Source organism: Rhinolophus sinicus, chromosome 11, assembly GCF_057876585.1.
Source record: "Rhinolophus sinicus isolate RSI-liver-muscle chromosome 11, RSI-T2T, whole genome shotgun sequence".
NCBI classification, from domain to species: domain Eukaryota; kingdom Metazoa; phylum Chordata; class Mammalia; order Chiroptera; family Rhinolophidae; genus Rhinolophus; species Rhinolophus sinicus.
In genome coordinates this window covers 5,599,382-5,622,383 of record NC_142511.1, presented here as the reverse complement: position 1 = coordinate 5,622,383, position 23,002 = coordinate 5,599,382, and the positions used below count along the sequence as shown (strand labels likewise).

The 23,002-nt window shown below is 35.7% G+C and overlaps 1 protein-coding gene across 7 annotated transcripts in view; it reads right to left on the bottom strand.

The window, feature by feature from the left end:
* SUCO (SUN domain containing ossification factor) overlaps positions 1-23,002 on the bottom strand; it is a 60,283-nt gene that overhangs the window by 9,150 nt on the left and 28,131 nt on the right. For 3 of the 7 annotated variants that reach the window (XM_019722738.3, XM_019719940.3, XM_019720543.3), the window contains exons 11-22: positions 22,564-22,669; positions 20,599-20,619; positions 20,336-20,391; positions 19,766-19,857; positions 18,870-18,935; positions 13,675-13,743; positions 12,820-12,910; positions 9,056-10,219; positions 6,421-6,508; positions 3,598-3,702; positions 1,721-1,875; positions 970-1,061 (exon numbers count right to left, since the gene is read on the bottom strand). In XM_019722738.3, coding sequence (XP_019578297.3) covers positions 970-1,061; positions 1,721-1,875; positions 3,598-3,702; positions 6,421-6,508; positions 9,056-10,219; positions 12,820-12,910; positions 13,675-13,743; positions 18,870-18,935; positions 19,766-19,857; positions 20,336-20,391; positions 20,599-20,619; positions 22,564-22,669 — 2,105 coding nt within the window. Of the gene's footprint in view, positions 1-609; positions 701-969; positions 1,062-1,720; positions 1,876-3,597; positions 3,703-6,420; positions 6,509-9,055; positions 10,220-12,819; positions 12,911-13,674; positions 13,744-18,869; positions 18,936-19,765; positions 19,858-20,335; positions 20,392-20,598; positions 20,620-22,563; positions 22,670-23,002 lie in introns of all 7 variants that reach the window. The other 4 variants (XM_019721270.3, XM_019723671.3, XR_012492812.2 and 1 more) reach the window with 3 other exon arrangements.

Genomic DNA, 23,002 nt, shown 5'->3' with positions numbered 1-23,002 from the left:
AATGACTGTTAACAGGGTCTGGGGGAAGGGATTAAAAAGGGAGCTGTTTAATGGGTACTGTTTCAGATTTACAAGATGAAAAAGTTCTGAAGATGCTTCAATTAAAAATTTCAGCTATAAAGATACATCAGCCAAAAGAAGAAAAAAAGAGGAAGGAGGACGAGATTTACTCGTCCCAAGTAAACACACATATAATGGGGTGGCTGAGTCTGTAAAGCTCTGTGATTAACAGCAAACCAGCACAGCTCAGGAAGGATTACTGGAATGATTTAGTCAATTGAAACATGCTGCTCAGTTACTAAATACTAAAGAACAAGAGATGCCAACGATTAAGAAAGCACTCCTAATGGACATACATAATTAGTTTGGTTATTCAATATTGCTATGAGGATAAGTCTCTTAATATGCACTAATTAAAGCACTATGTATAGAAGTACTGATACAGGACAACAGCCACTCAGTACACACCCATCCATTTACATGTAAGTATTCACTGAGTGTTAGACAATGAAATGCTACTACAGACTCCGGGCTATAAAAAAAGAGGAAGACCAGAGTTTTTTCCAGAAATGCCTCACAGTCCTAAACTAGAGACAAAAGGAGTCCTACCTGTACAGGAAGAGGAAGCAGATAAGCACAGGATGCTATGCGAGCACATTCAGGTTTTCCATATCTGTTGAACTTTCTCAAACATCCCTTTCTAAAAAGAAATACTTCTAAACAGGAGCATGTGCAAATAAAGCTACCAATGGCTAATTAAACTCAGCCCCCTCCCCACCCTCTGTGCTTTTAGGAGCAAAGATAAAGTGTGAAAATGGTACAGTGGCTTTGACATAGCACAAACACAAGGTTACTTATTCCCATTATTTGTTGCAGGTGGTCTCGAACACAACACTGTCGTTATACTTATGTGACAAGTAAGCCAGATTCATATGTATCTATACATAGTGCATATCCACAAAAACCTACCTTCTTGGCCAGTTAACTGTAGAGACTTGGATCGAATGAGTGGGAATGAAGTTCTCCTTTTCAAATTCATATCATCATAGGATGAGAAACACCTAAGACATTAAGGAAAGTCAACAATGCGCACAACGAGTGTACTACATATAATTAATTTACTCTGTAGCCGGGGCCAGATGGAAGCTACTGAGAATTGCACGTGCCACCAGGACCGATCCCAAAGGTAACACTCCAGTTATTGCTAAGACATGTAAAACTAAAACATGTAAGGATCATTCTTTAAAAAATGCAATATTAAAATACCCATTTTCCTCCGCCTTTGAATTCCACATTCACGCATCTCTCACAGGGAAAAGGGTTGAACGCACTTACTATTAGTGCTTTCTCTCTTACAGTCTACAGAACCTCCCAGGCATAGAACAATCTCATGAGTTCCAATGATGTTAACATTTTGGTTTCAAGATAATCATATGATCTCAGTACCCCTTTATTTGTTCAAATTTCTCAAAAATAGAAAAAGCATAGTAAAATATATATATATTTTTTATATATTTCAAATTTCTCAAAAATAGAAAAAGCATAGTAAAATATATATATATTTTATATATATTTCAAATTTCTCAAAAATAGAAAAAGCATAGTAAAATATATAGTAAAATATATATAATATATATATATATATATATATATATATATATAAAATGCTTAAGAATATAGTAAAAAAAAAAGAAAAAAGAAAATACAATACTGACATTACCTTTTAGGGCTTGGATACTGATTACTTTTAGGGAGTTTTGAAATGTAATCTCCATCAAACTGAGAGGAGTTTCGACAACGCTGCATACAAAGCATCAGCCCCAAAATAACACAGAGAACCAAAGATATGATGAGATAGCTTTGTCGATCTGAAACCTGAGATGAGAGGAGGCAGTAACAATACTTTAAAAATCATACTATGAAAAACATAATGAGATTTAAAATTCAAAGGACATATCATTTTAAACATCTTTTCAATGTGCTTCAAAACCATAAATGCAGGGCATGGTCTTTGAAGCTGGACTACGAAGGCAATGTTGTACTTTTTCTTCTTTTTCCCACTAATTCTTTGAAAATTTCCAACCTATGAAGAAGTTTTAAAATAGTACAATGAACCTACTTATGACTTTCACCCATGTTCACCAATTGCTACCATTCTGTCACACTTGCTTTGCTTTTCCATTTGCACTATCTCCTGGGGAGAAAAACAAATCATGCTCTTACCTAGTCTTTCCCATCTTGTAAAAGTGAACCACTAATCACCCAGTTATTTAAGCCACAAACCTGGGCATCTCCTTAGCTCCTCATCCCACACATCCAATCCTTCACGAAGCTTGTCTTCCCACCTCTTAGATGCATCCTGAACCCAACAACTTCCTGTTCTCCACATCTGCACACCTAAAATCCTAGTCCGAGCCAAAGTCACCTCCCCAAGCTACTGCAATTGCCCCCTAACTGGTTTCCTGTCCACTTCTGCTCCTGCTGTTCCCCAAGAGGCAATTCTCAGAGCAACAAACGGAGTTTCTCAAAGTGCGGTCCATGAGGTGACCTGTCATTTCTTTACTGACCGTGTTTCCCCGAAAATAAGACCTTGTCGGACCATCAGCTCTAATGCATCTTTCGGAGCAAAAATTAATGTAAGACCTGGTATTATATTATATTATACTATATTATATTATATTAAAGACTTGGTCTTATTTTATATTAAAATAAGACCAGGTCTTATATTAATTTTTGCTCCAAAAGGTGCATTAGAGCTAATGGTCCGGCTAGGTCTTATTTTTGGGGAAACACGGTAATACTGTCCAATGACTTGCAATGATCAGAGTAAAATTCAATCTCTAAATTGCCTACCAAGGCCTACATGACCGGGTCTCTGCCAATACCCTGAATAGTTTCTTACCCTCGCTTCTCATGCATTCGGCTCCAGTCACACTGGCTTTCTTTCTGTCCTCAAACACATCACAGTTTCTAATTGGGGCTCCTCTGCCCTAGTTCAGCTAGTAATGAGTGTTCTGACCCCAGCCAGCCTCTGCGTGGCTGCTGACTCCTCTTGAGCAGCAGTTCTAATGCCACCTCCCCTGATGAGCCTTCCGGTGTCACTCTAGCTGAAGCAGACCCTTACCTCCACCCCCCACCCCACACACACTTCATTCTCCATCCCACTGTCCGTCACATGGTGACTGCCTGTATTCCCTCTCTCCCTCTCTCCATTGCTGTACATACCAACTGGGGCTGTACAGCTCCTGCCTCATGTGCACTGGCTGCTCAATAATTACTCGTTCTATCAGTGACATTTTAGCTGGGGTGAGCACCTTAAGCCTTTTGAACCAAAATGAAGTCTGTGTTGCAACTATCAATGTTTACAAAAGGCCGAAGAGAACAGCTTTATAACTAACTGCATTTTACCTGAGACCTGAACTATGAAAGCCATGTTCCCAAAAACCTGTGCAATATGTTCCTAAAACTTTAAAATGCCACATTCTGGAGTTCTGAAAAGTTTTCTATAACTGACAATTTGTTTGGTTAAAGTTCTTAATAAGGCTGCCTTTATGACAACGCTATATATGCATTGGTCGTACTAATAATAACAATTACCTCACGTTTTAATTCTGCTACTGTTGTCGATAAGTTTGAAACAAGCTGTGTCATGTTGGTTAGCTGTGCCTGTAGCAACTGGATGGATTCAGTTTGCCGCTGATCCTATGACAAAGGAAGAAGTAAGTCTTAGTTTTCTATTGTTTCATCTGTACATTAGCTGCAAAATCAAGTAAAATAATCTGGAAAAAACTACTAAGTTCTTCAGGGGGGAAAAAGTATTAATAAGGAAAGCTCCTAATAAATGATCATTGTAAACTTTGAGCAGAAATTTAAAAAAAAACCTTCAAGAATCTGAGACGATTCAAACCTCCACCCCTCCCCACAAAAACACCATTTTGCCATTCACTGCTACCATGCAGAATACTGTCTAATAAAAGTTACTTTTCAAGTTAATATGGACTCCATATATGTATGTATATCTTTATATACATACATATATATATACACACATACATACATATCTATATCTATATATCTATATATATATCTATACATAGATATATATATCTATATCTATATTTATATCTATATATCTAAACCACCATACAGCCCACTATATGCAAAACAGTCACTTTGTCTAATGTGTGCTTTTAAACCAAAGCAGTTGGCACACAGACACTTTGAAAATTTTTGAAGAATGTTTGGATACAAAGCAGGCTCATAATAAGGCTTTAAAAGTTCTACTTTACAGCATATAAGGATGGAACTTAGGATGCCACAGTCAAAAACCTACACTTGATCACGAAGTCAATGCTAGAATATCACCAATGAAAAGAAATTCATTGAAACACTCATCTTTTCAGCTCTGAATTTTAGAAACTTGAGTAATCAACAAACATGTCTTTATTTAAAATATAATTTGCATGCATATTTTAGGGACTTATGCATCATTCTCATGGTTAAAAACTGTGTGTTGGGGGGGCGAGATGGGGGTAGGTGGATACATAAAACTGTAACCCCCCTCACTGTCATCCACTGTGGGACTTTCTAACCTACTTCATCTTTTTAAAGAGCTGAATGTGATGACTCATTAAACTGTTTCTTTTGACTTACATTTGACAAACATGGACAAATGCTAGACAATTATAAACATTTAAAAGACAAGCTATTCAATTTAATAGATCAGTTAACACTTCCAATCAAGATGTACTTCCAATAGTGTTAATAATACACACGATTATTTAAAAGTACTTAAACAAGTCTTTGAGACATAAGGCACAGGTGTTACATATAAAGCAAAGAGAAAACACTGAGAGGAAGTCACTGTATTAAAATTAATAAAGAAGTAAGTAAATATATTGTGTTCATGGGTCAGAAGACTTAATACTGCTGAGATGTTAATTCTCCAAATTGATTGATAAATTCAAAATAACCCCAATGAAGACACAAACAGGTTTTGTTCTGATTTTTAATAAAGAAAGTGACAAGCTGATTTAAAATCCATCTAAGCCAAATCCAAAACAATTCTGGAAAAGAAAAAAGTTGGAGTCACACTACCTGAGTTCATGAGTTCCTATAAAGCTACAGTAATCACAACAGTGTGGTATTAGCATAAAGATAGACAAACAGATAAACAGAAAAGAACAGAAACAGATATATACACACACACACACACATACATATAATTTATATACATACATATATGTATATAATTTATATATATACATATATATAAAATTTATATATATACACACACGATAAATATATAAAATATATATATGGTCAATTGATTTTTATCAAAAGTGCAAAAGAAATTCAGTCTTTTCAACAAATGATACTGAAACAAAGGGATATTCATGTTTCTTTTCCCCCTTACCCCCAAAAAAGAACTGTGATCCATACCTTGCAACACATAAAAATTAACATAAATCATAAACCTAAAATTATAAAACTGCTAGAAGAAAACAAAGGAACAAATCTTTATGACTTTGGGGTAGGCAGAGACTTTGCAAAGCAAAGAGAAAATGTGTAAACTGAGCTTCAACAAATTAAAAACTTGGCGCTCCTGAGAAGATGCTTTTAAGAGAATGAGAAACAAGTAACTGAAAGAAAATATTTGCAAAGCATATCTCTGTGAAAGGACTGGTAGTCAGAATACGTAAGCAATTCTCAAACCTCAACAATTAAAAGATAATAAGGGAGGAACTTTGTATGGAACCGCAATTGTAATGTGTCACAAACTGCGAGTAAGATGCATCTAAACTCTGCAGCAGGGGGCCTCCTCAGCTCACCGCATTTCACCATCCCCTAGTCCCAAAGAAACTTTCAGAGAAGTATACAAGTTCTTGATCATAGGAACACACTATAAAAACTTACTAATAAACATCACACTTCGTGGTGAAGTACTGAAATCTTTCCCTTAAAATCAACAAAACGGGAATGACCACTATTACCCGTCCTATTGCATCACTGTACAGCTCTAGGCAAGACGTGAGAGGAGGAAAAAAAGAAGAAATAAAAGGTACAAGAATTAAAAAGAAGAAACACAGCTGTTCTTATTTGGAATCAGTAAGATTATCTACATAGAAACCACAAAGGAATTTAGTTTAACAAAGTTGCATAAAAGCCCACTGTACTTCTACACATACATATACATACACAAATCTTGAAGTGTAATATGAACAATGCTCAAGAAAAGCTTCTCCAAAGGAGGTATTAATGCTAACAAATCACTTTCCAAACATGACATTATATAACAGGCTTAATCATCAGCTGTCGGGAAAAAATAAACCAACATTACTTATCCTTCTTACCAGCGAGATCCTACAAGAGTCTATGGAAATATATATAAAAAGTAAGTAAGGCATGAAGATGACCAACCTGCTCCTCTGCTATTCTCGAAGTATTCTGAAGTTTTATTATTGTTTTATTGAAAGCCTTTTGCATTTCTTCCATTTGTTTTCGGTACCTGTGGAGTAAGAATCAGTTTACATTAAATTTAATTTCTTCTTTATAATTTGTTGGAAACACTTCTGATTTCAATATATGAGACAAATCCATCTTTCTGAAAGTGACTCTTACTGAGGTGGATGCAATACAGGGCCACTTACATAGGTAAAATAAAGAGGTAGGTCCCTTGAGGTATTTGCTATCTCAACATCAATTCTACGCATCTCAGTGCTACGTAAGATTTATGAGTTCCACATATGGTCAATTAATTTATGACAAAGGAGCCAAGAATGTACAATGCGGAAAGAATAGTCATTTCAATAAATGGTGTTGGGAACACCAGACAGCCACATGCAAAAGACTGAAACCGGACCACTCTCTTACACCATACACAAAAATTAACTCAAAATAAATTAAAAACTTGAACGTAAGACCTGAAACCATAAAACTGCTAGAAGAAAATATAGGCAGTAAGTTCCCTGACATTGGTTTTAGCAATGTTTTGTTTTGTTTTTTTTTTGGGGGGGGGATTTGACACCAAAGCCCAGGCAAAAGGAAAAATAAACAAGTGGGACCACATCAAATTAAAAAGCTGTACAGCAACGGAAACCATCAATAAAATGAAAATGCAGCCTATGGAATGGAAATTTCAAATCATATATCTGATAATGGGTTAATATCCAAAATATATAAAGAACTCATACAGTTCAATAGCAAAAACGAACAAAAAAAATCTGATTTAAAAATGGGCAGAATAGACAGTTTTCCAAAGAAGACATACAGATGGCCAACAGGTACATGAAAAGGTACTCAACATCACTAATCATAAGGGAAATACAAATCAAAATCACAATGCGATATCACCTCACACCTGTTAGAAAGGCTATCATCAGAAAAACAAGAAATAACACATACTGGCCAGGTTGTAGAGAAAAGGAAACCCTTGTGCACTGTTGGTAGGAATGTAAGTTGGTGCAGTCACTATGGAAAACAATGATTTTCAGTTTTTTGAGTAGGTTCTTCAAAAAACTAACAATAGAACTGACATATGCTCTAGCAATTCTACTTCTCAGTATAACTCAGAAAGATACATGCACCCCCATGTTCACGGAAGCATTATTTACAATAGCCAAGACATGGAAACAAACTCAGTGTTCAGTGATGAATGAAAGGATAAAGAAAATGTGAGAGAGACAGAGAGAAAAAGACACACACACAATACCATTCAGCCATAAAAAAGGACAAAATCTAGCCATTTGCGACATGGATGGACCTTGAGGGCATTATGCTAAATGAAATAAGTGAGACAACGAAAGACAAATATTGTGTGATCTCACTTATATGTGGGATAAAAATAAGTAAAGAAAAATTGAAAAAGAAATAAAACCAACTCCAAACTCTTTAGATACGGAGAACAGACTAGACTGGTGGTTGTCAGAGACAGGGGTTACAGGGTGAGCAAAATGGGTGAAGAAAAGGTACAAATTTCTAGTCATAAAATGAGTAAGTAATAGGGATGTAATGTACAGATGGTGACTATAGTTAATACTACTATATTGTATATTCTAAAGTTGCTAAGAGAGTCGGTCTTGAAAGTTCTCCTCACAAGAAAATACTTAGAACTGTGTGGTAATGAATGTTGACTAGACTTATTATGATGATCATTTTGCAATATATACAAATACTCAATCATTATATTGTATACCTGAAACTGATATAATGTTATATGTTAATTATATCTCAATTTAAAACCGGTTTATTAGTGATTTCTGTGGTTCCCTTGTGGGGAGCAGGAGAGAGACAAGGGCAGGTACGTGTAGCTAAGTGAACATGCATGCACAGGCACACACAACATGCCAATCAATTATACGTATGGATTAGGAAGAAACCCCCTTTGGGATATAATGACCACCTTAGTGACATCTAGCAGCAGAATTTGACTTAAGAAGAGTAGGAGAAGGTCGTGTTTCAGGAACTCCGGGCTTTCAGTGCCCAGGTGGTTACAGTATTGGAGGAGCAGTTGGTACATTGCACACGGAAGGGATCAGAGAGAAGATGGGGCCGTGATCCCTGCACAGGCCCACTGACACCGCCTCTGCACGCATGAGCGCAGCTGGACCTAGGAGCCCAGGAGTGGGTGCACAGAGGCAAACATTGCCTCATCATCCAGTCCAGTCCAGTCTAGTCTTCACTTATGTAATCCCTTAAAAGATATCTTGCCAAGTTCCACTAAGAGCTTTACGGAATACAGACTATAAATTTTCCCATAAGCACTCTGGGAACCAAACAGTAAAAGTGGCTAAAATTAAACAGAAGGAGAAGCTGATTATAGATCATGCAAATTTATTAGTCTCATAATAAAGGTGTAGCATCTTAGTACTTCTAAACAAGAAAAGCAATTCTTTAAGTCACGGATCAGCGTCCAAGTAACTGTCTCTCTCTGTCCAGCTAAACGGCGCTTACTCTCATTATGTCATAATCAAGTCCTCTCCTCTAGTCCTAGTTCATACTCTGCTACTTACTTCACGGTGCAAAGTGGATCGTGCTAATTCATAATAAAGCTTACCTTTGGCTAAGCTCCTCCAGATAGCGACCACTGAGAGACATGTTCACTTCTAAGGCTTTAATACGATTATTAAGTCTCATAAACACTGACTCCTTTTGGTTGGATCCATGTACAAGATTTCCATTAGCATATCCTAGATCTGTAGAATTTTGCAATTCTGCATAAAAATCTGTAGCTGTCCTCTGTAACCCTTTTAAAAGGGCATCTTCTGGAGACTGTTCTTCCTCTTTTACTTCAGGCAGTGAAGAAGACTCCACAACAGGAGTCACAGTTTGCTTTGCTGTGTCAGCTACGTTCACACTGGCGTCCCCATCTTCAGTGTCTGGCACAGGAGCTGTGCTGACAGGTGGCACTATTGTTTCTGAAGGCTTTGTGATCACCTGCATGGAGTCTATGTCTGCTTTCGCAGTATTCTCCATTACTTCAGTAAGTTTATGTGTTTCATAGATCACAGTTGGCTTCTCTACAGAACTAACACTCTCAGACTTCTTTTCCGTTTCGTCATCAACCTCAACAGAACTCTCCTGGGGAATCACTTGGGATGGTGTGTGTCCCACCTCATATTTAACAGGCTCAGACGCTTCTATCTTAGACACTGAATGAATTTCTGGAGTAACATCTAAGAGAAGAGACTGAGGAAGAGTCTGCGGAAGGCTTGGTTCGAGTTCAATTGCATCTACAGTGTGATTAACCAGATCACCTTGGTGCGTGCTCCTCACGTCACCCTGAACATCAGTCTCAGCTTCCTTTTCCTTCCTCTTCTGGTCCAACTCTCCAGTCGGAGGCTGCAACACTGAAACATCTGCTGCTTCGGCAGGAAGCAGGGAAGGTGGCTGAGCCAACACAAGATAACCTTTCTCTTGACTCAGAGCAGTTGTGCTGCGTTGCCAATAAAGAGCAACTCGAACTGAACACCTCTTATAGATGTATTCTGAGAAACTAGCAATACAACAAATTGTGGTCAGTTCACTGCAAAATATTTGTGTCTCTGACTCAAACCAGGGTGATGACTCCTCCTCCTGTTCACCACTCCCCAGAAGGGTCACCGTGGACGGACTTGCCTCATCTTCGTCCTCCTGCACTAGCTGTACGATGGGGCTCTCTTTGGGAGTATCCGGTGCTGGCTGCTCTGTGTCATGGCCATGTTTTTCAGTGGTTACAAACCTAGAAATACATATCATAATTCCAAATCACTTTAATTAGAAATCGAAAGTTAAAATTATGGTTGAGGAAAATGAATGTATCACACATAAAAGCCTAGAAATAAGGACAAAACTGAAATATTTTTGGATGACTTTTCCCCCTCAAATCACTTTCATTACAAAAGCAATTATTATTCAGACCCTTTATCAAGTGTGCAGCCAGATGGCTCAAATTACCAAATCAACCTTGCTTTTCTTTAATCTCCGTTTAATAATTGTTTGAATGTGACTACTACTTCCATTTCCTATATGTATCATGTCCCTTTCTTCCCATAAATATTCACAAAATTTTTACAAGCCTCATCACCCCTTATATCAGAAATGAGCTACCCAAGGGCTATAAAATCTTAGAGCTAGAATTAGAATCCAGGATTCTTAATCCTTATGAATACACTTTGTGCTTGAATATCCTACTTTCAAAAGACAGTGAGATTTCTCAAAGATAATTTTTCTGTGGATGATTTGAGGAATTCTAATGTGACATTACACACACACACACACACACACACACACACACAATCTGCTTTAGAGAAAAGAAACATCCCTCCCTCCCCCAAATAATCTTAATGTCATGTGGGCTAATTTTCTATTATTTAAAGCCAAATACTTAACAACTTCCATGAAAATCCTAGCTAATAATAAAAGAATCGTGCCACTAACTCAATCCCAGCTTTCAGCTTTCAGCTTTGGAGTATGTGTGTAGTAGGGTAGGGGAGAATGCAGTAACACAGCTAGTGGAAAGTGTTGTAAATTATGTCTATAGTTCCTTCCAAGATAAAGATAATACATTGCTGGGTGAGGGTCTTGTAGCACAAAAGGTGCAATCTGAAAAAATAAGTCTGAATATCAAAAAAATACATTCGTATACAAATGTTCCTATGCCCGGAAATGTCTTCAAATAGAGACTAATATCACAAGAGCAAAGGCAGTAATAAAACAGACAATATATAAAGGCTGTACTTTTATTTTTTTGACAGTAAAATAGAAAGACCACTAGGTCGTCATAATAACTTTAATGGTGACACCCTATCATGGGTTTTTTATTTTCATTTATTTTATTCAGATGATTGCTATATAATTATCAAAACGAATTTAAGATAAACATACATGAAAAATCATTAAGGAAAAAAATAATTAGGCAAAAATACGTATTAAAAACCAAACTCTCTAATATAGATAAGTAAAAACTGTTACATTAGCCTGATCTTCCAACAAATATTCATATCTATCTATACATATACCTATATCTATCTATCTATCTATCTATCTATCTATCTATCTATCTATCTATCTAAGTATATATGCAGAGGGTGCCAGATATACACATTTAAGAAATGAAAACTGTAATACTCAGTATATACCGATAACAAAAGATGAATACAAGTCACGTTTGACTTCTGCAATTACAAGAGGTGCTCAAAGTCCTTACCGTCAGTGTCCAGACACTTCTGATTACGGCGAACTACTGCTTAGGCAACGTAGACCAAAGTATCCACTTGTATACATTTTTTGGGCATCCCCGGTATATATGGGGTGAATGTGTGTGTATGGGTTTGTATATATGTAAAATAAAATTAGTTTCATTTAGTTTTGAAAAATAAGAGACACTACGTGTTGTTAGCTGAAGAAGCCTAGCTACAAAATCGGACTAGCAATCGCGGCTCCACGTAAACAGAAACACCAAGAACGTTTCAATCCCAAATAGATTTCTTAGGAACCAATGCCACATAATGCTGTAAAAAAATATCTTTAGTCACTTTCAGAATTAACACAGGAGAAGACAAAATTTGTCACTGTACCCTTCACCACACAACAATCTCATTTTTGAATTAGTATGGTACTTAGGAATTACAGCTCAAAGCATACCCATTGCATGTTTCATTTCATACATACCTTGAACTGTTTCATGTTCAAATATCTTATCTTTTTAAATAAAGTGCCTCTGCAAGAAAGGCCTTTCAAAGTTTTACAGGAAGCATATCCAATGAAATACACATAAATTAAATTTATAATAATACACAAGAAGTAGAGATGCCAAAAACCTTAATTATGTCTGGTAGAAAGGAAGAGAATATTTTATGTCACCTACATACATACACCCCTTCCTGAAGTGTCTCTCCGCAACGTGGGGAAGACCTACATCATTCAATTTGAGAAACTGAACACTGTAAGAGTTTGCTGTGTGACAAACACATTTAAGAATCACAGAATCACCGCCTTAGGTATTCCTTTATAGCTTTTTAGGCATAGCACAGATAAATGTAAACTTAATAAAAACAGGTCTTTAAAATTTTGTCCTGCAGAGTTAGGTCAATTATTTGCAATAAGGAAAAGATTCAGTATTGTGAATAATAAGGTACATAACACCAAAATAACAAACGTGGTCTGGAGAGAAGCATATTCCTAAAGCAAGTCCAAGGTGTTTCAAGTGACTGTGGAATGTCTACCCGGCGATTCAGAGCTTTCTACAGATAATCATTTCCCGCACAAATCACAAGTACCTTACTATGTACTAGTATACTTAGCTCTCCATTTTAACAGAACTCTAATATCACAACTTACTCAGGTGATGGAACCGGAGTTGAAACAGGAGCTGGTTCAGGCATTTTTGGTGCAGCTGTGACAGTGGCATTCTCGGATATACTTTTATTTCCTATTTTAAGAAAGAGTCCCATGTTGAGTTTAATTTTTAAAAGCTAGACCATGAAAATATTTCACTATAACAAATAAAGAACTTCAGTTTCTCAGAGGAGGAAAACAAAGTCAAATAGGCTTGTTAATGCAGATTGTATTTATTTGCAAAGTTCTGACCATCCTAGGTCCCAACTACAAATAATGCATATTTTTTCTCCACTACTCAGGTAGTTATAGCAAGTCAGATAACTATGAATTGTGTGTAAGCTGACATGATTAATGTACCTAGACACCTGAGTTTCTAAAGAGAATGAGAAGAAATAAATGGGTCTATTTTAAGTTTGCACTTAGAGCTAAGTATTTTTTGGAAACAAAAAAGGCAAGATTATTTCTCCTTGCTCATAATATTCTTACTTGGCATTCTGTAAGGGGGAAAAAAATCACTTTCTAAATTGAGTAACCATTTGATAAATAAAAGTATACTTGAAGTACCATTAGGGCATCAAAACCTCAGGAAAGAGAAAAGGTATAAAGTCACACTTGTACAGCAGGGAAGAGTCAAAAAACAAATCCATGAGTTTTATCTAGACAGGATCCTATATAGAAGAGAACCTGTGCAAGTCAAATAAACAATGAAGAACACAGAAGACTGGTAAGTTCCTCTGGATTTTTTCTATATTTCTAAATGAAAAATCAAACTGCCTGGCTTACTAATTCATTTTCCTAACTAGGAAGACCCCTGGAGTATCAGATATTTAAAAGACCCATAAAATTATTAGGTACCTTCTGTCAGGTCTTCAGTTTTTGCTCCCAGAATATTAGCGGCAATATTCACCATATTTAGAATGGCATCTAAAACAAAATTCAATCAGAAAAAAACACCAAGACACCTAAATATTCTCATATAACTTAATATCAGATAGTCAAAAAACCATTTATAATGGTCTTTTTGAAATTCTGTGGACAAATTACTTTTTTATTCACCTTACTATGTAAGTCCAATATAGGACACAAATTTCAGCCAAAAAGTGTAAAGCATAAATCCGAATTTTTATGTTCAGAAGGAATTTAAAATTTAAATATAACCTTTTTTTGTAAAGCTTCTCCAACCTTTTACCAAAACACTGTCTTCAGCCTATTACAAAATTCAAGTATAATTTCCACATAGACAGGAAAGATATGTTGACAACCAAAACTTGTATTTTACAAAAAACCTTGTTTTTTTTCCAAACAGGTGATTATCATAGTTAAAAAAAAAAAAAAAAATGGGAAGATTATTATCCAAAGAACAGCAGAAAGATTTTGTTATTTTCAAATATAAACCTAGAAGAATATCTATTGGTAATATGATTAAATCCCAAACTGGTACTGTATAAAATCAAATTTCTTTGCTAACTTTTAACAGTGTTTTACGGATAACAAATCACAAAAATCTTTTTGTGAAGTGGGTGGGTACGGGCATGGGCAGATTAATTCAAAGTCAAAGTCATAAAACTCCAAACTAGAGCGAGCTGCACAATCGCTAATTCTGCCTCTTTCCAAAGTGGATATCTGGATGACGAGTAAACGGTACGAACCTTCATATCTATCTAAATAGCTGAAGGTACCCGAGGAGCACAAAACAGAAGAACTCCATAAAAAGCCGGTGCTGGGAACAGCGGCTCCCTTCCAGTAGTATGATGTAACTTCAAGGGAAATTACTTCTATCCCCAATCTAATCTCTGAAATTCCACTACAAGTTAATGCATCAGCATCAGGTTTTTCTCCTATTAAAATACTAAGATCAGGCTGGGGCTACATATTAAGCCCCAGCAGTTATTGTTGTCTTAGCCTCCTTTCCTAAAAAGAGATCCACAAGGTTTTCATCTCATTTTCAATGAAAACCACAGGTGTGAAAAGTAGGAAAGGGTCTGTGGAGGAAAAGCTAGCACATCAGCAAGGTGGGGACTGTCACCTGGAGCTGATCCTGCAAATATGTGCTTTACGGTAGGAGAAAGCAGTAGGACATTTTAGACTCTTTTAGAAGTGATGACCAGTAGACAGTTATTAATGTTGTTCTTTACATAACTATGAATCTATAATCTGAAAGACAACAAAGCAGCAGTACTTTGTTTCCAATCATTAGTATAACACAGAAAAGCTTTACATTTGCTTTTCAAATGTCTAGGATTATAGGCCAACCTTGCCAGTTGACTTGGCAAATTGGAATAGAGACGCAGCTTTGGTTCTTAGCGCTAAGAAGATCTTCAGCCTGAGATAAAAACAGGAATGGAAACTCTATTTCCTCATAAACCCGGATAAAGTAGCAATGGAAGCTCTATTATTTTGTCATAAATCCCCTTTAATGTCAACCAATATTGCAATAATAGTATCTGATCTTCTACTTAGCCTGCTGGCTAAAGTTCGATCAAAGCTGACTCCTCCAGGGAACCCAAATTTTGGAATCAAGTCTATACTCTAAATCTCTTGTGCTTCAAAGGGAGATCTTACCTCACATTTCAGATTTTAGGCATTTATTATTAAAGAATTCAAGAAAAGAACACATCTAATCTGCATAAAGAAAGTAGCTTTAGAGTATTATTTTTTAACCTAAATTTTAATACTAACACATACAATAAGGAAGATTTACACTATCCAACATTTAAAAATATTATTTATCATCATTTCAGGGTCCACTTAGTAACAGAAGCAAAATTTGGCAAATTTCTACTTTCTAAGCCCACCTAACCTATAAATAATTTTGCTATGTTCACAGAACAATGCCAAATGTAATCTTTTTATTTTATTTTATTTTTTGTATTTTGAGAGAAAGTAGCTTCGTGAGTATTCTATTCTGCCCATTCTCAATTTGCTTCCAAACACACGACAGCTGGTCACGATGACAATCTGCCCACTAGCAAGCCTTCAGCACAGGCAAATGTAACAACTTGGAATATAGTGCCAAACTGGGTATCTGTCCCCAGTTTCTCCCAACCCCCGCATCTTTGAGTCGGGCAACTATTCATCCCATCTCGTTCCTTAAGGACTAAATAGCAACATGTTATACTCAGTCTCCAGAACACCAATGGCTCTTTATGACACAGAAAACAAACTACATATGCGACAACAGAACAAGACAAACCAAGAAAAAAACTACTTCTTCCTGTGTATTCTGCTATGTCTGCAGCATGCCCATCCTCACTCACTCTTTTCCTTGGAGGACCTTAAAATATATACATTCATTAAAAGTACTTTGACTTGAAATAAAAACTATATTTTGCCTTAAACATATACACAGAAACTGAGCCTTTAGCAGATCTGCAGTTCTAACAAAATGCAGACCATATTTAGGGGTAAAGGCAGATTTGCAAGAATATCAAAATAGAGAGAGGTCTGGAAAAATCCACGTGACAAAGCACATGGAAAGCAGAGTGATGTGAAGAATTCTCGTTGATGTGAAATGTTTAAAAGTTCTGGTTCAAGAATGTAAACAGAAGAATCAGGCAGAACAATTGCCAGAACTGACATACACACAAAGCCAAGAACGCTGCTCTAAGTAATTGCTCCCTTTCTGGCAGTGAAGTAAATTATATAATATCAAGAATGTCTCAATATGCGGGATGCATGCTCTGGGATAACCACGTCCCATCAGAAGCCACATACTCTGGGGACATGTATTTCCTATAGCTACTAATAGCTCAATAGCAAAAAGAAAAAGGAGTTTCTATTAAAATTAAAGCCACAGAATTGTTTAGGAAATACTATGTAAATATTAGAAACAAATTAGGTTCAGAATTGGCCCATTTTGAGCTAATTGAGAACGTGGTGATGATTCTAGTCAAACTCGGACATTCTAGTGCCAGAGACCAGCTCCTTGGCCTGATTCCACTCTGTCATTTCCTCCTTAAAGCGACACCACCTTGGAGGCCATAGCTAGATCAGGCTCAGAAACAGTCCCCGACTTTTCAGAGAAAACTAGAAGGACACAGGCCCAGAAGGCAGCAGTGTTAGGTCACACCAGCGAGCTCTATGACAGCAGTCTTCTCACTCCGCTCCTCCTGCATCGCTCGTTCTGAAACTACAACAGTGGAGACCTTTGACAACCCCATTGTCCGTGCTCAGGCTCAGCTGACAGGCTCCTATCCATCTAGTCTCACAATACAAATTCTGTCAACACCTAGAACACTGGAAAGTAAACGGACTGCCCTTCGAGAACCATATAAAGAAAAATAAATGATGGGTCACCAAGAAACACACCTTCAAAGAGAAATGATGGGTCACCAAGAAACACACCTTCAAAGAGAAAGATCCACAAAGTAGGATCTAAAGAAGATTCTATGTCTAATTAGTTCACATAATACACTGGACAGAGAAGTAATGATAAATAAGGAAATGTCCTCCACTAAAATATAGCTAGGTTTTAGTGGTGTCTAGGCATTAATCCCACAAGGAGATAGAAAAAGAAACTAAGATAAGAAAAAGAAACTAAACAGGGTCTTCTTTTCCCTAAAACTATGGCAAGGTGCTACTTCCCTAAGGTGCCCCTGCCCCTTCCCAGTAACCATCAGGAGCTAGAGATCTTTTAGTCTGAGACTATTTTCTCACCCCATTAAATAATGATGCTAATTCAGCGCCCCTGAGCTTTGATGACTATTAGGTAACATAACATTTTAAAATACAAATTTAAGGACACCAACAATATTAGTATCCAGATAGGCAACGTAGCATCATTTTTTCACTCCTAAAAAAATACATCCCACAGCAGTGAGTAAAGCACCTATTTTTAATGCCAGCATCAATTAGATAGCTAAGGATCCTACTTAAAAGTACTCACTAACATCCAAAAAGCAGTTGACTTGAATAGAGTAAAACAAAATATATTGAGCTAATATGTAACAGTTAAATATCACACAAAAGGATTCTCCCCATGCAGGTTTTTTAAACACTTCTTTATGTTCCTTAAAAAATCCATCCAAGTCTATAGTCTTCTACAGAGAGGAAGAGGAGGAGGAGGAAACAGAGGGAAAAAGAAAAGATAAAGAGATGTGACTATTAACTCCACATACTGTGTAGCTTAGGTACATATACCTAAGCAGACGCTCCACTGGTTGAGTATCTAAAAAAAAGCTATAAAGACAATGTGCTGTGAAAATGGAATTCATACAATGCAGGCCACTAGAATCGACAAGGGAAATGCACAAACAGCTAATCTATTTTACTAAGACTTACTTATCCTAACTTCAATTACTAATATAATCTGAAGTTTTATATTCTTCAGAATAAGCAAAAACAACAGCCATTAAAATATACACACCCACATTCTAACAGTAAAAAACGAAGTGTCAGTTGGTAACGGTCTTTCCCAGGAGTCTCCTTAGCTAGCCTACCACTAGGTTTGGATACTAGGCTGGAACGACAAGAAACGAAACCACTAGTATCTTAGTCATTGTTTCTTTGGCTTACCAAGAGTGTATTATTATTACTATTATTGTTATTTAACGCTTGGGAATCATTCTTTTTATGGATAAAAATAGCCTTTATAGTTTGTAATAGGAACCTAATCAAAGCCCGATTAAGGAATCCTCAGTTTGCTAGGACTTCGCGGACGCAGGCCACCTCTGAAAACGCCCTTTCCCTCCAGTACGACAGGCTCACGTGGCTCTTCCTCGTAAGGTCCAGGGCCTCTTTAATAATTCTTTCCCCAAGTACATTAGTAGCCCTGTCTTCACTCTAAGGAATTTGCCTAATATTATGAGCACTTAAGCAGAATAGAAGACCCAATTTATGTATGCTTGGGTTTTCTCCTCTCTTCTTTCTTCCTCTTTCATCCACCCCTCCTATTTTGTTTCCATAGAAATACTTCTCAAAAGCCAGTATCTAATTTCAACTCCAAGTTGAACACTGGGACGAGTGCTGACACAACAAAATGTCCATCTACGTCAGGGGCAAAAAGTGGAGAAACACTTGAACAGTGACTAGGAAAACACTAAAATACTCACTTGTAGCAGAACCAAGAAGATTTTTTGAGGATTTATCCTCCCCAGTACTATAATCCAGTGGATAATCTGTTTAAAGAAAAAGTGAAGATACTTATACTGAGAACCATCTCCAATAATATGATTAAAAGCTCAGATTATATCCTGTCCAAGTCAGCATTTAAGACAAATTTTATAATAAATATTCATTATATTAATATATCTAAAATATGTTCGCAGAAAGAAAATGAGATTTGGAAGCCATTTATCAAAACAGATGTGAATCAAAGAAAGTAATTCTACTGTTTATCAAAATTTTAATCACATGTATAGGACTTTTATCCAAGCTTCCAATGTACTTTACCAACCCCTTGTAAATGTTTTCATTTATGTGAAAACTAGTGAGGGGAAAATTTAGATTGATTGTTCAGACTATGATTTAAGACATCTTAAAACTAGGACTTGATAAAGTAGCAACAGAGTGTCATAAAATCTCCTACCCCTTCAGGCTCACAGGCAGGTCTCAAAGGCTCAGGCCTCTATGTGCTTGCTCTTAAGTTCAAAGCAAATCCAAGGAATTAATGCTCATTTCTACGATTTCGATTACTTTATGAGTTTAATGGGTTTGAGGACTGGCATAGGGACATAATCAAATTTACAGCACTGATGTCATGGAAGGGAGTTCCAGTTACAAATAACTGTTAAGCTTGGAAAACAACTCAATTCACAAAGCACAAAATCATTTTAGAAAATAGCTTTAAGAAAAAAATTAGTTATCAGGATTAAAGGCAAGAAAACGAAAAAGTCTAAAGACAACCATCATATTAATTTTTCAAGTGGCCTATACTTACCCATTACTATTCAATTTATGAAAGCAAAAAAAGCTACACATAATTGTCACCTGTTTTAAAGTCACTTACCGTAGTCCTCATCAAATAGTTCTTGACGTTCTGACTGATACTGGGACTCAGCAATCTCCTCATACTCTTCTACCATGCTGGTACCGAAGACCCTATTAACGACAAGTTCACTCAAGACTTCAAAATGAAACAGAAATGTTAAGACTCATCTCTTCACAATAAATAACAAAATACATTAACTTTGGTCATGTTTTGAGGGCCATTAGCTTTGGATTGCAATCATCCGCTGTTTTCTACTACAATGTAAAATTCATCTATTTAAGGCATTTAAAAATATGATGACCAAGTCTTGATACCAGTCTAAAATGTTTCCATATGTATTATCGTGACAGCAAAATCGTAAGCAAACGAAACCAAACACATCAAATGATGGTTATTTTTACTTAACAGAGGGAATTTTTGACATTTTGCTAAAATGTATTCAAGAGCAAGAAAGGCTTAACAGCTTATATTTGTATGGCATGAACTTCACATGACAGACAATTACTTCTTCACTTTAAATATATTGGGGTTTTTGTGTTACCGCCTTTTTAAAAAACCACTCAGTAATTGTGTTTTGTTCTGTATTACCTTATAAGGCTTAATGGACAGAAGTGCTCTGATCCAAAATGGGATACCAGCTCCACCTAAAGAATAAAAGCACATGAAATGGGAAGCTAGCACCATGCCTGTGAGATTACCGAACAGATACTCAGGTTTTCATGATAACATTTCGAAAAATAAAGTCGTCATTTCCCCCAAAATCAGTACTTGTAAAGTTTTGCTTTTTTGCCATGCAGTAAGTAATACGCCAAACCCTGTTATCCAATATTGCAAAAGAGAAGGTTGCTAACCTTTATGTACTTGATGAACATCTGAAGCAAGAGAAAGGAAAAGAAAAAGAAATCAGTTCCAAAGTCTGGATAACATGCCGTAAGCAACACTTAATATTTGTAAATTATATTGCATAATTAAAGTATAGAAAGCAATATGCTTTGATGGATAAAATTGTAGTACCCTTAATTCTATGTAGAAATCAAATCAATGATTTAAATTTTTACCATCACAACTAGCAAGGTCAATCTAACTAACTGTAATGAAATAAACGTTAAGGTTATTAAGTTAAAGAACCTAAAATTCATTGCTGCTGTTTTATTTATGTTACTTAAGAAAGCTTTCTAAAATTAACCGTCTCTAGAAATAACCTGCCATATTACTTTAAATATTATTGATATGTATCATATTATCTATCTGAATGTATATACTAGTACATATATAGACATTATGTATCTATGTACATACACATTGATAAAAAGATTAACTAGCATAATATGAAATTATATTTATTCTTGTACAATATTGTATACAAATTGTTTTGGGGAAAGCATGAATCTTTGGTATGCTATGTTATTTCAAGTATAACTTAAGAGAACTAGAAGATATATATCAATCCACTTTTAAAATATAAAATATGAAAAACTAGATTGTAGATTTGCGTTTAGTTCTTTTGGGATAAGAAAAATCCACATAAACTTATATAACATTTATTAATATAAAATAAGAATCAGAAATAAATGATTTTTGCTTTTAGACTTAATTCTACCAGAAAGGGCTTTTTAGAAAACTGTCAAAATGCTCTAGTCTCCCACCATGAAAGGGATGAGGTAGGGAGTTTTTCTGGTATATTTTTAGGCCATCAGTAAAATGTTCTTCCATTGACAAAGTAGATGGTATAGAGAAGGATTCTTGGAACTATTTCATAACATGAGAGTTGTCTGAATTGTGAAAGTAAATACAATTGTATCACTTGCCAAATAATTTTTAACATGTTTTTCCTTAACAGTGTAGAAAATGTGCTATATAAAAAGGCCGTTAAACAATTATCTCAGTATTCATTTTAAAGAACTGAAAATGTACCTTCATTTTTCTGACCACTGTTGAGGCCTTAAGAGAGAATATCAACTATTTTAAAAACAGAATTTAGCATGTTTGTACTAGGAAGATACTACAAGTTTACCCATTTATAAAAGCCAATTTAATACATGCTTAACAAGACACAGACAGTAAAATCCCAGAAGACAATTAGTAGCTATAAGTTTTCACATTTAAGAAAGAAGAGAGAAAAAAGAGCTGCTGTCATTCCAAAAGATCATATTACTAGCACAGTGGTATGGCTATGATTTTCTTAAAAAGAAAGAGGGAGGAAAGGAATAGAAAATTCCCATATTCTGTCTAAATCTAATACAAGAGTGATAATTCTACTTGACTTATTGGTGGAGAAAACAGCAGGAATACTGAATAAAAACATTTAAAAGTTGACTTTATTTGAAATCAGTATTTGGACACAGAACATTTTACTTGACCATAAAAGAAAAGGCAAAATCTATGATAATAACAAATATTTGGATGTTAAAATTGAAATGACCTAAGAATCAGACTCAATTAAGAAATCAGACCTTCTTTAAAGACTTCAGTGACTCACAATGATTTAGGTTTTGAAATGGAGAGAAATATAACACTATGAAGATGAGGTTATATTAATATATAAAGACTCAAAAAAATTAAAGTTATAATCTAAAATTTCATCAGAGCCACAAATATTAAAAAAACTGGCCCAGGTTGCCAGTTATACAAAAAGAAATATATTAGTATTTGTCTCATAAAACAATATATCCAAGTAAAAATTATTTTATTAAATGGTACATTTCAGTAAATTCCTTCTTAATTTTTCTGATTCCTAACCAGGTGGGATGAAGTATAAAGTATGACTAAGCGGTATGTTTTCATTCTGGAATATGAGTCCGTAGTGTAAACATTACCTTCACATATTTTGCATACATCTGTTCATCTAAAGGGAAACTCTGGACATTCCTCTCATCTCTACCATGAAAAGTACCCAGCTTAATCCACTTATTTGTGGGATATCTAGAAAATATAAAATGTAAATATTCTTTTTAAAAAATCATGAAACACATAGTGAGCAGTCCCATCACATCTTCAAAATACATTCTGTGTATTTTTTTCCAGTCCAAGTAAGCATACTGACTTAACAGTTTTAATGAGTTAAATATTGAGTGGAATTAAATACACTTTATTTTACAACTAAAACTCTTACAAATTCCTTTTTATAGGGAAAGGGTAACGTGAAAAGAAATCACACTATTATCAAACAGAAGGGAAGACAACAAGACAAAAGTGGGACTGGGACCCCTTCTTGAGAGGGCTTCCAAATAAACTGGAGTTTTAAAACAGAACATA